The following is a 12,575-nucleotide window of genomic DNA, read 5'->3' as shown; positions in this document are numbered from 1 at the left end:
TAGTAATAAATGTCTGTTCTGGATCAGTCCATTGAGCTGTGATGGCTCTTGACTATAACCCTTTTCGAGGGGGAAAAAGTTTATTGCATCTCCACAAGATAAAAAAAAAATGTCTTGTCTTTTTGTACAGTTCCTGTCGAACCCTGCGGTGACGTTTGGCACAGCGATAGCAGCATTCTATCTCCCAGTCATCATTATGACCGTGCTGTACATTCACATCTCACTGGCATCCAGGAGCAGGGTTTCCAAACATAAACCCGACAAGAAGGAGAAGAAAGGCTCAAAGTAAAATTCAAATTTAATGAAAAATATAGCTAGGAATATTTGTCTGTATTTATTCATCATACTGCATATTTTCCAGAGCACCCAGCATGACGAAGAGCCACATGCTGAAGCAGAACAACAACAATGAAACCAGTCCAAAGAACAGTCCCCGCATGAGCCCCAAGCTCAGTGTGGACTCGACAACCACTGTTGATGAGGCTGTGAAGAACGGCAGGGTGGCTGCAGCCAAAGCAGATGGACCACAGCCACCGGCCCAACCCAGTCCCGCGCTCACAACACAGGTTTGTCCATTTGTCCAGAAGTGAGTACGCCACTTGAATTTTTGTAAATATCATCTTATATCTTTTCATTGGACAACACTGAAGAAGTGACAGATTGGATTCTGACTCCATCCTGCTGTCGGCAGTTGTATTCATTTATTTATTTTTAATATTTTACTCTCATCTAAGTGTAAAGTTTATTCTGTTCAGACTGTCTGGGACTAAATGTAGTCTTTTGTAAAATTAACTTTACGGAATTTAACGGATACCACAAACTCAAGTTGCTTCAGGGTAAAACATGTAGCTTGCCACAACATTTTTCTGTAGCTGACAAAGCTATTTCAAATCTTCAGGATTTGGGGGTGGGGCATTGCCCTTGCATGTCACTGGAATATATTCACCCCTGCAATATGTAACAGCAGCAAGCCACAGTGAGAAGCAAAAGAAGAGGAAAATATATTTTAAAAGAATGCTTACTTGAAGATTATTGAACTCATTTGTTTTCATAAATGAGATCCTGTCAAGGAGCAGAAAGTTGAGCGCAATTCACGCTATTTGCTAATAATCGAATTTCCGTATTCATCAGGCGTTACAAATAGAACTTTCAATCTGACTTTAGCTGTAAATTGTTTTTAAATGAATGTCGCTAGATTTTGTAACAGAATAATACACTTCGGTACACTTTATTCCATTCATTAGGTTTGCAGGCTAATTCACATAAATACAGCGAGTCACATAATTTGCCCATTGTTGTTGACTGCTCACATCAATCAACTCTTCAATATTTCAAAAGTTATGATCAATCCCTCCCTAAAAAACAATCACCCCCCCGAAAAGCCATATTGTGTGCATGTTATCTGTTCTTGTGGCACATGATTGTGTAAAAAGGTCCACAATGTTTTTGAGTTGAGTGCTGGCTGGCTGTGCTTGTGGACAAGCTTTCATTGTTGAATTCCGGTATTTTCTCTGACTGTTGCGCGAATGTGTACAGAAGATAAAAACACCCAGCAACAAACTGGATGCAAATATTCACATGGGCCAGGCACTTTGTGTACTAGTGGACAGACAATCTATTTTTATGCTGTCATTATTTGATGCTTACACATAAACGTGTTTTGACTGTTGATCAGGGGAGCCCTTTAAGACCACGATTTTCTTTTCTGTTGGCTGTTTCTTGTCATTTTGTTTGGTGAAAACTAGTAATGGGTTGAGTTGTCCTGTCCCTGTCAGGGCAGAGATCACGTGTTGCCGCCCTGTATCAGGTCAAGTCAAAATGTTTTCTGTGACAATACTCCCCCACAGTAGCATTTTTGGTCCAAAAACTTCCTCTACTTCTTGCTCCTCTTGCTTTTATTGAATGTGTTTAACACCTACAAGCTGTTACTTAGAACAGCTTAGTGTGTGAGTGGTCAAGTCATGTCTCTCGGTCGGTCAGCAAAGTGCTTCAATTGTTAGCGTCGACTTTCCGTCACGCACGTATTACTCGGCTTGTGCAGTGGAAATCTGTCTGGCTGACTAGCTATCTGTCTTTCGATCTCATCTAGGAGGAAAAGGAGAGCTCCAATGATTCGTCCACAGCTTTTATTCCCCCAACAGAACCAAAGGCCAGCAATGATGTAATACCCGAGGTAAGCGTTTACATTTTTCTTTTTGCTTTTTTCTCCTTTTTAAAAAATAAAATAAAAAATAAAATCAAATCAAATTCTTACTGTTTTTCTGTGCCCAAAAGCTAGGCAAAATAAAGAAATTGTGCTATACAACTAATCCAGAAAATTCTGAATCTGGCAATTGCAATCTGTTATGCTTATCATGCCATTTACGGGATGTACTATACATAATACACTCACTGTAGTGCTCAGGTGTCAAACCCAAGGCCAGGGGGCTAAATTTGGCCACCATATCATTTCATGTGGCCTGCGAAGGCAAATAATGTGCCTCGAGTTCATGTTTATTGCTAAAATACTACAGTTACAAATGATCTTCTTTCTTAGTAACACTAAGATATTGTTAGCATTTTTTTTTTGTTACCAGCAATCATACATTTACAGTTTATGTGTTCAATTATAATGGCCCTCTGAGAGAAAATATATTTATGATGTGGCTCGCAACAAAAACAACTGACACCTCTGCTTGTAGTGTATGAGTAATGATGGTAATGATTTTACATTTTAACACAAAATATTGATCTTAACACTAAATTGGATTGTAATGGTTGCCATGGTGGCAGCAAAATGGGGTACACGTCTGCCTCTCACTTAATAAGGTCACAATTCCAATGTTAGCTCGAGCCTCGAGTCAAATCCTCTTCAATAGGATTTAGACCACTGTTCTTTTGGTAATGTTGATAAAAAATTTGCGGGTTTTGTATTATGAGCCCAGCTTTTAAGCACAGTGAACAAACCATGGCTTCAGCCTGTCAGCCCTTTTTCTTTTCAGATGTTGCAGTGTAGTAAATATTATTTTGGAGACTGTTGTAATAGCAACATGCCTGAAAAGAAAAAAGCAAAAAAATATATATATGTTCATTTGGGCTGAGGTTTGTGGAGACCAACCCTTTACCAATTCCAAAACCAGTTTTGTGTTCATTGTCCAATATTTGCAGACGATTACTCACTCCAACTGTTCACAGGCTCTCTCCAGCCATTCAGACTGAATTTGAGCTATTTTGCAAAGAAAATGGACAAAAATGTCCCTCTCAAAATGTAGAAAAAAAATGGTAGAGAGATGTACTCCCAAAAACTTTCTTCAAAACTTTTCTTGTTTTATGTATCTATTTTTACCAGGCTCCAACTAATTCTAACCCAGTTCCAGCAAGCCTGACAAATCCTTCCATGTCCAAAATCAATGCCACCTCACGGTGGTCCAAGATAAAGATCGTAACCAAGCAGGCGGGGGATGAATGCATCACAGCCATCGAGATCGTTCCGCCCGTGGAGGGAGCCGAGAGGCATTCCATCCCCATCAGCCGCCCCAGGACGGTCGCGAGGAAGTTTGCAAGCATCGCTCGGAGCCAAGTCAAGCGCAAAAGACAGATGGCCGCCAGGGAAAAGAAAGTATGTTTTTGGGGTCTTAAGTGATTTACAGCATTTGAAATAGCGTTGGCTACAGACATCTTCCATAACAGAACTGAGCCAAAGGGAGACAATACAAAATGATTGCAGGTTTTAGTATTCAGGGTACTGGCACACAAGTAATAATGCTAATATTGCGAGCTCACCATTAGCCACAGGCCATTGTCAAGGGAAAAATTTAACCTTTTTGTAGAAAGGAATCAGGACAAGGCACTTAAAAGAATAATGAGATATAAAATGTAATAAAAATGTGCACACAAGGAGACAGTTTAATCACAAGCTTACGGCTTGTCTGACAAATTCTCATTAGGAGAGATCATATATGTGCGCACGAACAGGCAGTTATCATCTTTCACGCCCTTCTCCGAGACATCTTGCTATGTAAAATAATAATAAAATAAATTATGAGGTAATGATTAAAATCGAAACATATTTTTCTTTGAAACATCCATCCATTTTCTTCCTTATCCAAGTCCACAGACCGAGAATTTAGCACCTCCGATATGGAGTCTCATCCTGACACGTTTTCTAGGGAGGTGGGAACGACCTGAGAGAAGGTTGAAGGTCAAAACTCATACAAGGTGTTTCAGTATGTGAGATTTATGGCGTAGATTTCTTTGGCGGGTTTTGTACTACATGTTTGAAAATAGGCAGACGTGTGGTTAGCACATCCACCTCACAGCTCTGAGATTGGGGGTTAAGTTATGTCAAGTCACGTTTATTTGTACAGCCTTTTATCACAAAAGACTCAAAGGGCTTCACATGTCACAGTTCACAATTATCAACATCCCTGCCCCAGGCAAGGAAAATAAAAATAATAAAATAAAACCAAACGGTTGAAAATGATTCACAGTTTAGGGATCTTGCTGAACTATGTTAAAACAACACGAGAGTACTTGTAATGGAATGAAGCGCCACAGGTAGATGCCTTCTGGGAAGAATCTTAGTTTTCCACCTCAATCTTTTCCTGGGAGGTCGGAGCAGAATCTCTACAGCAACAGACTCACTTTGATCATCAGCACCTGGCCCCCTTTCTGAGCAGGTGGGGAGGTGGGGAGGAGAGAGGAGAAGCAGCAGTTAAACAGACCAAAATACAAATATCAACATTTAAGGCAGGGCAAGAGTCAATTTCAGTTGGTGTCTGGGTTTCCTCCCAAATGTAAAAAAGAAAAAGAAAAAAAAAAGAAAAGAAAAATGATTAATGTTAAGGTCTCAACACACCAAGTCAACTGCATTAAGCCAATAAAAGTGAAGTACTTTTTGTGCATGCGTGACAAGCTATAGCTCTCCATTGGTCTTCACTTTCTTCCATCCAATTGGCCATGTCGTCAAAATGCATGTAAATAAACTGCAAAATTAGCAAATTCTGTGAATGCACTCAATGCAAGGGTTATGCTTAGAGTCATGGCTATGGTCATGCAAGGCTTATGTTTACTGTCATGACTATGGTCATGCAAGGGTTATGTTTACTGTCATGACCATGGTCATGCAAGGGTTATGCTTACAGTCATGACTAGGGTCATGCAAGGGTTATGCTTAGAGTCATGGCTAGGGTCATGCAAGAGTTATGTTTGCTGTCATGACTATGGTCATGCAAGGGTTATGTTTACTGTCATGACTATGGTCATGCAAGGCTTATGCTTACTGTCATGACTAGGGTCATGCAAGGGTTATGTTTACTGTCATGACTATGGTCATGCAAGGGTTATGTTTGGGTCATGACCGTGAGGTCAATTGTCTGTTTCAAACTGATGTAGCCAGCATCACGTTTCAACTAGTAAGACGCTATCTGATGTCAGAAGCTATGTGATGTCAGGAATATTTAATCTCTTTATCTGGTCAACAGCCAATCAGATAATACTTTGTCAGTCCTGTTACCCACATGTCTAGCCACAACCAATCAGATTGATTCACTGTCTATAGAAGCCTGTCTGAGAAGTGTGTGTTTTTGTCGGATTATTACCTCTGTTCCTCTGTGCAACTCTCATTGTTTCTCATCTAGTCAGGTTTGTTCCACGCCTCTCGATGTGAATAAATAGTTAAAGTCTTATTTGTGTCTGCGTTTTTGGGATTCAACCTCAGCACATATCAGAACTCTAAATGGGCTGCTGATTGGCTGGTAACCGGTCCAGTGTGTAGCCCGCCTCTTTCCCAAAGGTCGCTGGGATAGGCACTCAGCCATGACCATAATGACAATATAGAAAATGGATGTTTGACATCAAATCAGTCATACAGAAAAAAAGTGCTTAGTGGTTATACAACTTCACACAAAAAAAGTTCTCTGCCTAAATGATCATGAATAATTGTCTTATTGTGTTTATTTTGTGTGTGTATGATGGGCTGTAATGCTGTGGAGAAAAATACTGGAAAGTTGAAGGTTGAAAGATGTTTTTTCCTTTAGCTCTTATGAAATATATTTTCAAAGTTTATGTGGTATGTGTAAAAAAATAAATAAATAAAATAACAAGCAGTCTTTGATAGTGTTCAGTGGAATGAACTGCAAAACTTTCTGGAGGCTTCTCCTTACTTTCCTCCAGCCTATTAAATGAAAACACCACGGGTCGCCTGGGGAGTAGAAATGATTGAAAGCCGTCTTTGCTCTTCGCTCGTATTTCATTTCATTATTTTTTTTTCTCTCCCGTTAGGTGACCAAGACCATCTTTGCCATCTTGCTGGCTTTCATCATAACGTGGACCCCGTATAACGTGATGGTGCTGATCTCCACCTTCTGCCAGTCGTGCGTTCCTGACACCGTGTGGGCCATTGGCTACTGGCTGTGCTACGTCAACTCCACCATCAACCCGGCTTGTTACGCCCTCTGCAACGCCACCTTCAAAAAGACTTTTAAGAACCTGCTGCTGTGCCAATACAAGAACATTGGCACAAGATGAGGAGGGGAAAAGAAGAGGGGGTCGGGATGGATGAAGGTATTTGCAGCAGAGACACGCACATGATTTATGTTGCAAATAAAGGAAAATTGAGCCCGTAAGTCCTCCAGTTCCCCCCATAGGATGGACAAAATTTCCAGTCGAAAAATGATTTATCAAATGTGCTGTGGGGGGAGCAGGAAGGGCAATAATTGATAGTGGTGAACTGATTACTAATGAATGAGAGTAAAATACTGAAGGGAAGGACATGTCCAGTGATTGGAGGGCGGGAGGAGGAATATGCTGAGGTCAGAGGTTGGATTAATGAATGAATGATAGACGGTGTATGAATGGATGGCATGTACAGTGGATGGATGGATGATATGTACAGGACAAACTGAGAGATGATGACGATAAACACATTCGCTGACCAAAGATGTTTCAAAGGTTCCCACTATTTCACTCTATATTATTATCAGAGATTAGTAACACATTCTGTTTACAATCATTTTCAAATATCTTTATTCGACTCAAGCCAACATGGTGGGTGTGAAAATTGATTTTGGACTACAAAGATTAACTTTACTCAGTTCGGAAAAAGTCCAACAAACTGCGACCTGTGCGGTCAAGAAACCTCAAGCCAAGGAAAGACCCGTTTTATATTTCACAATATAATCTGCGATTATGTTTTGTGATCAAGATGCATGGAGCCTCTCGCCCTAAATCAGGTTGGATAGCCGCTAGCTTCTCTGTGACTCGAAACTCACACGGAGGAGGGAGTGAAATTTGAAATAAGAAGTCCGACTTGACTGGCAGCGTGTGGCTGGCGTGGCTGCTTTAGAGTGCCTCGTTGTGGGAAAGCCCATGACGACCTGATGGGATAAGGAACAGCAGGATTTTTCACGGTTTTGAAGCCTCTTCCACTTCTCTGCTCTGGTGTGTCAAATTTAGAAGCCATTTATTTTCACTTTATAGGGACTTTAACAAGTGTGTGGTGTTTTGCCAAACAATCAAAAATTGTGTACTTTAATTTACATTTGACAGATTGACATTATTGCAGGGGTGAGTGTTTTCTTTAGCCTTATCAACCATTCCTAGTAGGGGTGTTAAAAAAAAATCGATTCGGCGATATATCGCGATACTACATCGCGCGATTCTCGAATCGATTCAATAAAAAAAAAAATCGATTTTTTTTTTTTTTTTATTTTTATTTTTTTTTTTTTAAGAGCTCAGAATTGTTATTCAACAAAACGTCTGACTTCGGGGTTAGGATTCACACCTTAAGCATGGAAGAATGTTATATGAACGGAACATTAAGCCTTAATATTTTATTTTAATGCTGTTCAAACATGAAACAGATTACAACCTCTATAAGACTGAAATTTCAGATAAATAAATAATACATTTCCATATAAATCTTACACTCTACAAGCTTACTGATTAGTATTTTCTAAATTTGAATGAAAAAAAATCGTAACAATCGACTTATAAATTCGTATCGGGATTAATCGGTATCGAATCGAATCGTGACCTGTGAATCGTGATACGAATCGAATCGTCAGGTACTAGGCAATTCACACCCCTAATTCCTAGCAAACCCCATTTATGATATAAGCATTGCACTGTTTTTTTCCCTTTGTAACTTAGTATATTGATTGAGATCCGTAAAAGGGAAACGCAATTAACACAGCAGTAGAATTTTGTTCCTCACTGCACAGATAAGAAGCAGACCGCACTTTATTCAACCAAGGCACATACTGGAGCTTGCATTCAAAACTTCTCACGTCACACCACCAGACTAAAATGTCACAAGTATATAAAACGGAATCATTATCTCATCCAAGCTATTATTCTATTGTATGAAGAGCAAATTCTGCAATCCACTGAATGAGCATTTAATTCTTCTGCCTGCCACTTTATGTCGCTGGAACACACGTAGTAGATAGATGGACAAGGATACCTTATTTGTAGCAAAGAAATGTGAAAAGGGACTTACTACAGTATTGTTGACTGTTCCCCCAAGATGAGTCAGGGGGGTGGGTTTGATGCCTTGCTCAAGGATGCAGACAGTATCCCCGAGTTCCCAACAAGTTACAATTTGCGTTACATGCAGCAGGACTTAAAGTGTGACATTTTAGTTATACAGCAAAGCGCAAGTCCTTACAAATGAGCTATATACAAGCAAACACAACAGTGACTGGGCTCTTTATGGAGTATGACAAGTGATCAAGCGGCAATTTGCAGCTGCAACTTTCACTTAGTGTCAATTGTACTATACACTCGTCACCATTATTGACACAGACTATAACAGACAACTTAAATGAGAGAAAGCGCAGCATGCTGCAATCTGATTTATTTGCACACTTTGTATTTTTTAACAAAAGAATACATATTTAGCATCATATTGATTAAATGTACATTTAATATAACTAGCATAGTATTAAGCCATTGCATTACATTTATAGTGACTATAAATCATGAAAATGAATATTAATGTCACTATTTAAGTTTCCTTAGTGATCTAAGTAAATGTGAAACGTAAGGTTAAAAAAACACATCAAAATAAGAGCAGTCCTATATTATGAGATTATGATTAATGACTTAAAATTATGTTTACCTGACTTAACAGCAGATACTCCAGTACTTTGTGTTGGTGTTTTTGTTTTGTTTAGGGGTGTCAAAATAAGTTCGTTCATTTTGAGTAAAAGTTCTTTTAATGCCACTAATTTTTTAACACGCGATTAATGACCGCCCCATAATTGGAAAGCCTGTACTGTCGCAATGCAGCAGACGCATTCACGTCAAAATTTAGCAGTAATAGATTTAATAATAATGCATATATTTGTGGGGACTGGGGTCAAGTTGTGCTTTACAATTTTAAAAATGTGCAGAATTTCACAAGTTAGTTCATGTTAAAGATTAGATGGCTCTTAATATGAAAAGAAAAATGCACTGAGCTGTCACCAACATCTTAGAAATGCAATTATGCCATCTAGTGGCAGAAAAATGACCTCCACACAAATCAATATCACACACGTTTTGACGGTACATCTACTTAATTTTAACTCAATTTTATAAATTATTATGAAATTACTGTATAAATTACTAAAATACAGTTAATCATTTTTCCACTTTTATTTTAACAAATGTGAAAATTTAGAAAAAAACACATTGTACATTTGATTGTACATATAGAACAGCTATAAAAATGTACGATTAATCATGAGCTAACCATTGAAGTCATGCAATTACTTACGATTAAACATTTTAATCGCCTGCCACCCCTATTTCTGTCTGGAAAAATGTATACCATATTTTTTTGGACTCACACTTATTTTCATAGTTTGGCTGGTCCTGCGACATACTCAGGTGTGACTGTTATATATTCCAATTAGAGCTGGGACTGGTGCAAATACTTATGTTGCATTACTGTTGGTGGCCTGAAGGGGATAAAAATGCACCAAAAGTATTTGCCAACCTCTAAAAGAAAGTAGAAGACATGGAAGAAGAAGAAGAAATAGTCATGGGGAAAAGACAAATGTGTAATGTTTTAAACGAAAAGGTAACAATGTTTCCATAATTGGAAGTGAAAGATCCGTCCAACCTCGACTGTTCTTGGTCTCTGTTTTTGTAAAATCAATTTCCCCCCAAAATGTGACTTATAGTCTGAAAAATATGGTAATTTAAACTATTAATACCCTATGTCTAAATCATTACTTTGCCCAGTGTACCTGAGATCCAAGGTATACTTGATTTTTGCAAACCCATGAAAAGCCATCAAGACACAAATGGAACAGTATACTGTAGTGATGGATTGATTCCATCCTTTTAGATGCTACAAGTACTTACATGTGAGTATTTGCCGATACCAAGTAGCCTATTGATACTTGACAATGCCATTACTTCTTGTAATTACGTTAGAAATGTATTCTATTTTGAACCAAATACTGTTTAAAACACACAGACCCACACACCCCCACACACACACAAAACACAAGCTTTTCTTGAACATGGCATAAATCTCACTGAAATAGAACACTATTTAAAAATAAAAAAAAACTATTTCGAAAAACGCCTCCATTGCCGCTGGAGTGGGATTAGAGCATAATTTGAAGTCGACTAAAAGTGTTGTCATGCGTGTTTACCTTCGAGTTCCGTCTCTCCGCACAGCTGACAGGGCTCCTACCTGGAAAGTATGTGCCATGCTGGTGAAGCTGTCAGTGCACTGTAGTACAGCTGTACAGGATCATCCCTAGAAAGTGAACAGTATGTGAATGAAATTGACTGGCATGGAATGTCTCTCATGCTTTAATGGCCAAATCGGAAGCTAATTCTGGATTCAAAAACCACATGTGCATTAAAGCACCCGTTTATTGGAAAAGTATACTTGGATTGTGACTTGTGGCCATTTTGCTAACAAGAAGTACAACTTGATAAGATAATATGGAGTGAATGTAAATGGGTGAGCATATTACTGACGTTGGATATTCAGCCTGTACATATGATGATTTTCTTCAATCTCCATGTTGTCATTGTGCCTTTTCCGGAAAGGATTTTCGTCAGGCTGATTGGCACAAACGACCTTAATGTGGTTTGGCATGCGCTTGATACTACAAATACATTTTCATATTGTAGTGTGTGGAGTTGGGGGTCAATCTTTTTGTTGAAAAGACAATCATTATTCCCAGTCATGTGAACAGATCTCAACACTTCCCTTCATATAATGTATATTTAACAGTTGTGCAATGTCAACACAATGTTAGTAGTTGTTGTCAACTTTATTTTGGGTTTTGTTTACTAGATGCCCAAGAAGGGGTACAGGAGGAGTCGGGTCACTCAAGAAACAGTAGACCAATGTACCCCAACAAGATAATTATTACACTCGGTGTTTGTACTTTTCCACCGCCAAAATGTACAGTACTGCTTTGAGGCAAACCGTTATACCTCGGAAGTTGTTGTTTTCCTTTTTTTGGGGGGGGGGGGGGGGGGGGGGGGGTGAAGCATGTTTTTGCCTGAATCTGGCATGGTCAATGATTTCCAGTGTACAGCGCATGCACTTTTTATAATCCAACGTTGCATTGTGAAATGTGTTCTTCCTTCTTGTTATAGTAAACATTCAACAGCATCAGTTAGATCAAAACAAAACAAAAAAAATGGGAAAAAAAATCTGTGAAGGATAGATGCCTTTTATACACTGTGTTCTAAATTGTTTGGCAAATGCTTTTTGTCCTCAACAGTTATCTGCTGATATAATATTGAAGATTTTATTAAATTTTGCAAAGGATTCAAAATACAGTATTTCAAATTATTGTCAACAAAAAAAAAATAGTTATGCTATAATTAGGCTCGCCTGGGAAAATAATTATCAAGAAATGTGCAAAAATGTCCCTTAAAAATGCATAATAACTTTCAACAGATATATTTGAATTGGTGGACTGGTGGGTCTATTTATGACAAATGGAAGAGAAAAATCAATGCATCAATTATATTTCCTTTATGTTGGAAATATCTATACTGTATGTAATGTATATACTTTCTATTTAATGTGCGATTCAAATAACTGCTTTCCCAAAAGCTACGTTTAAGAATTGTTCTGAAGCAATTTGTGGTAAATCAATAAGCTCCACTTGTACTGTGTTGAGTGGATTTGACTCCAAACATGCTCACTGTTCAGACGAGTATGCTTTGTGTTATCCTGTCAGGCTTCATAACTGGGATACTAACAGCACATTGTTTTGGTTTTGTAAGATTTCCAGAAATATGAAAGGACGTTGTTGTTGAAGTGATCTATACCTGGGCCACATTTCTTTGAACGCACGTGTCTAATTTCGCACAATTTGAAGTTCTCTAACAAGAGGCTGAATGGCAAAATTCACCAAAAATAAATAACATTATACAGTTGGACTTGTACATTCAGAAATTTAGAGTAGGTCAAATTAAGTTGCTTCATCCTGAATTTTCACCTGAAAGTCAAATCTCTCTCTTTTTTTTTTTTTTTTTTTTGTAAGTACTGTAGTGCCTCCATTGATGGAAGCGTGTACTTGTCGATGCTGCAGCTTCCGTAGCTCCTCTGCGCGCTTCGTTAGCGAGCA

The 12,575-nt window shown here is 38.5% G+C and overlaps 1 protein-coding gene across 2 annotated transcripts in view; it reads left to right on the top strand.

The window, feature by feature from the left end:
* LOC144014516 (muscarinic acetylcholine receptor M4-like) overlaps positions 1–12,575 on the top strand; it is a 46,038-nt gene that overhangs the window by 29,277 nt on the left and 4,186 nt on the right. Inside the window, exons 3-7 of one of the 2 annotated variants that reach the window (XM_077514478.1) lie at positions 131–285; positions 362–566; positions 2,090–2,173; positions 3,329–3,598; positions 6,262–6,543. In XM_077514478.1, coding sequence (XP_077370604.1) covers positions 131–285; positions 362–566; positions 2,090–2,173; positions 3,329–3,598; positions 6,262–6,507 — 960 coding nt within the window. In that variant the 3' untranslated portion in view covers positions 6,508–6,543. Of the gene's footprint in view, positions 1–130; positions 286–361; positions 567–2,089; positions 2,174–3,328; positions 3,599–6,261; positions 11,442–12,575 lie in introns of those variants that run through there. The other variant, XM_077514477.1, reaches the window with a different exon arrangement.

This window comes from Festucalex cinctus, chromosome 2 (genome assembly GCF_051991245.1).
Source record: "Festucalex cinctus isolate MCC-2025b chromosome 2, RoL_Fcin_1.0, whole genome shotgun sequence".
Classification (NCBI taxonomy): Eukaryota; Metazoa; Chordata; class Actinopteri; order Syngnathiformes; family Syngnathidae; genus Festucalex; species Festucalex cinctus.
Note: the sequence above shows the minus strand (reverse complement) of the source record. Positions and strands in the feature narration are given on the sequence as shown.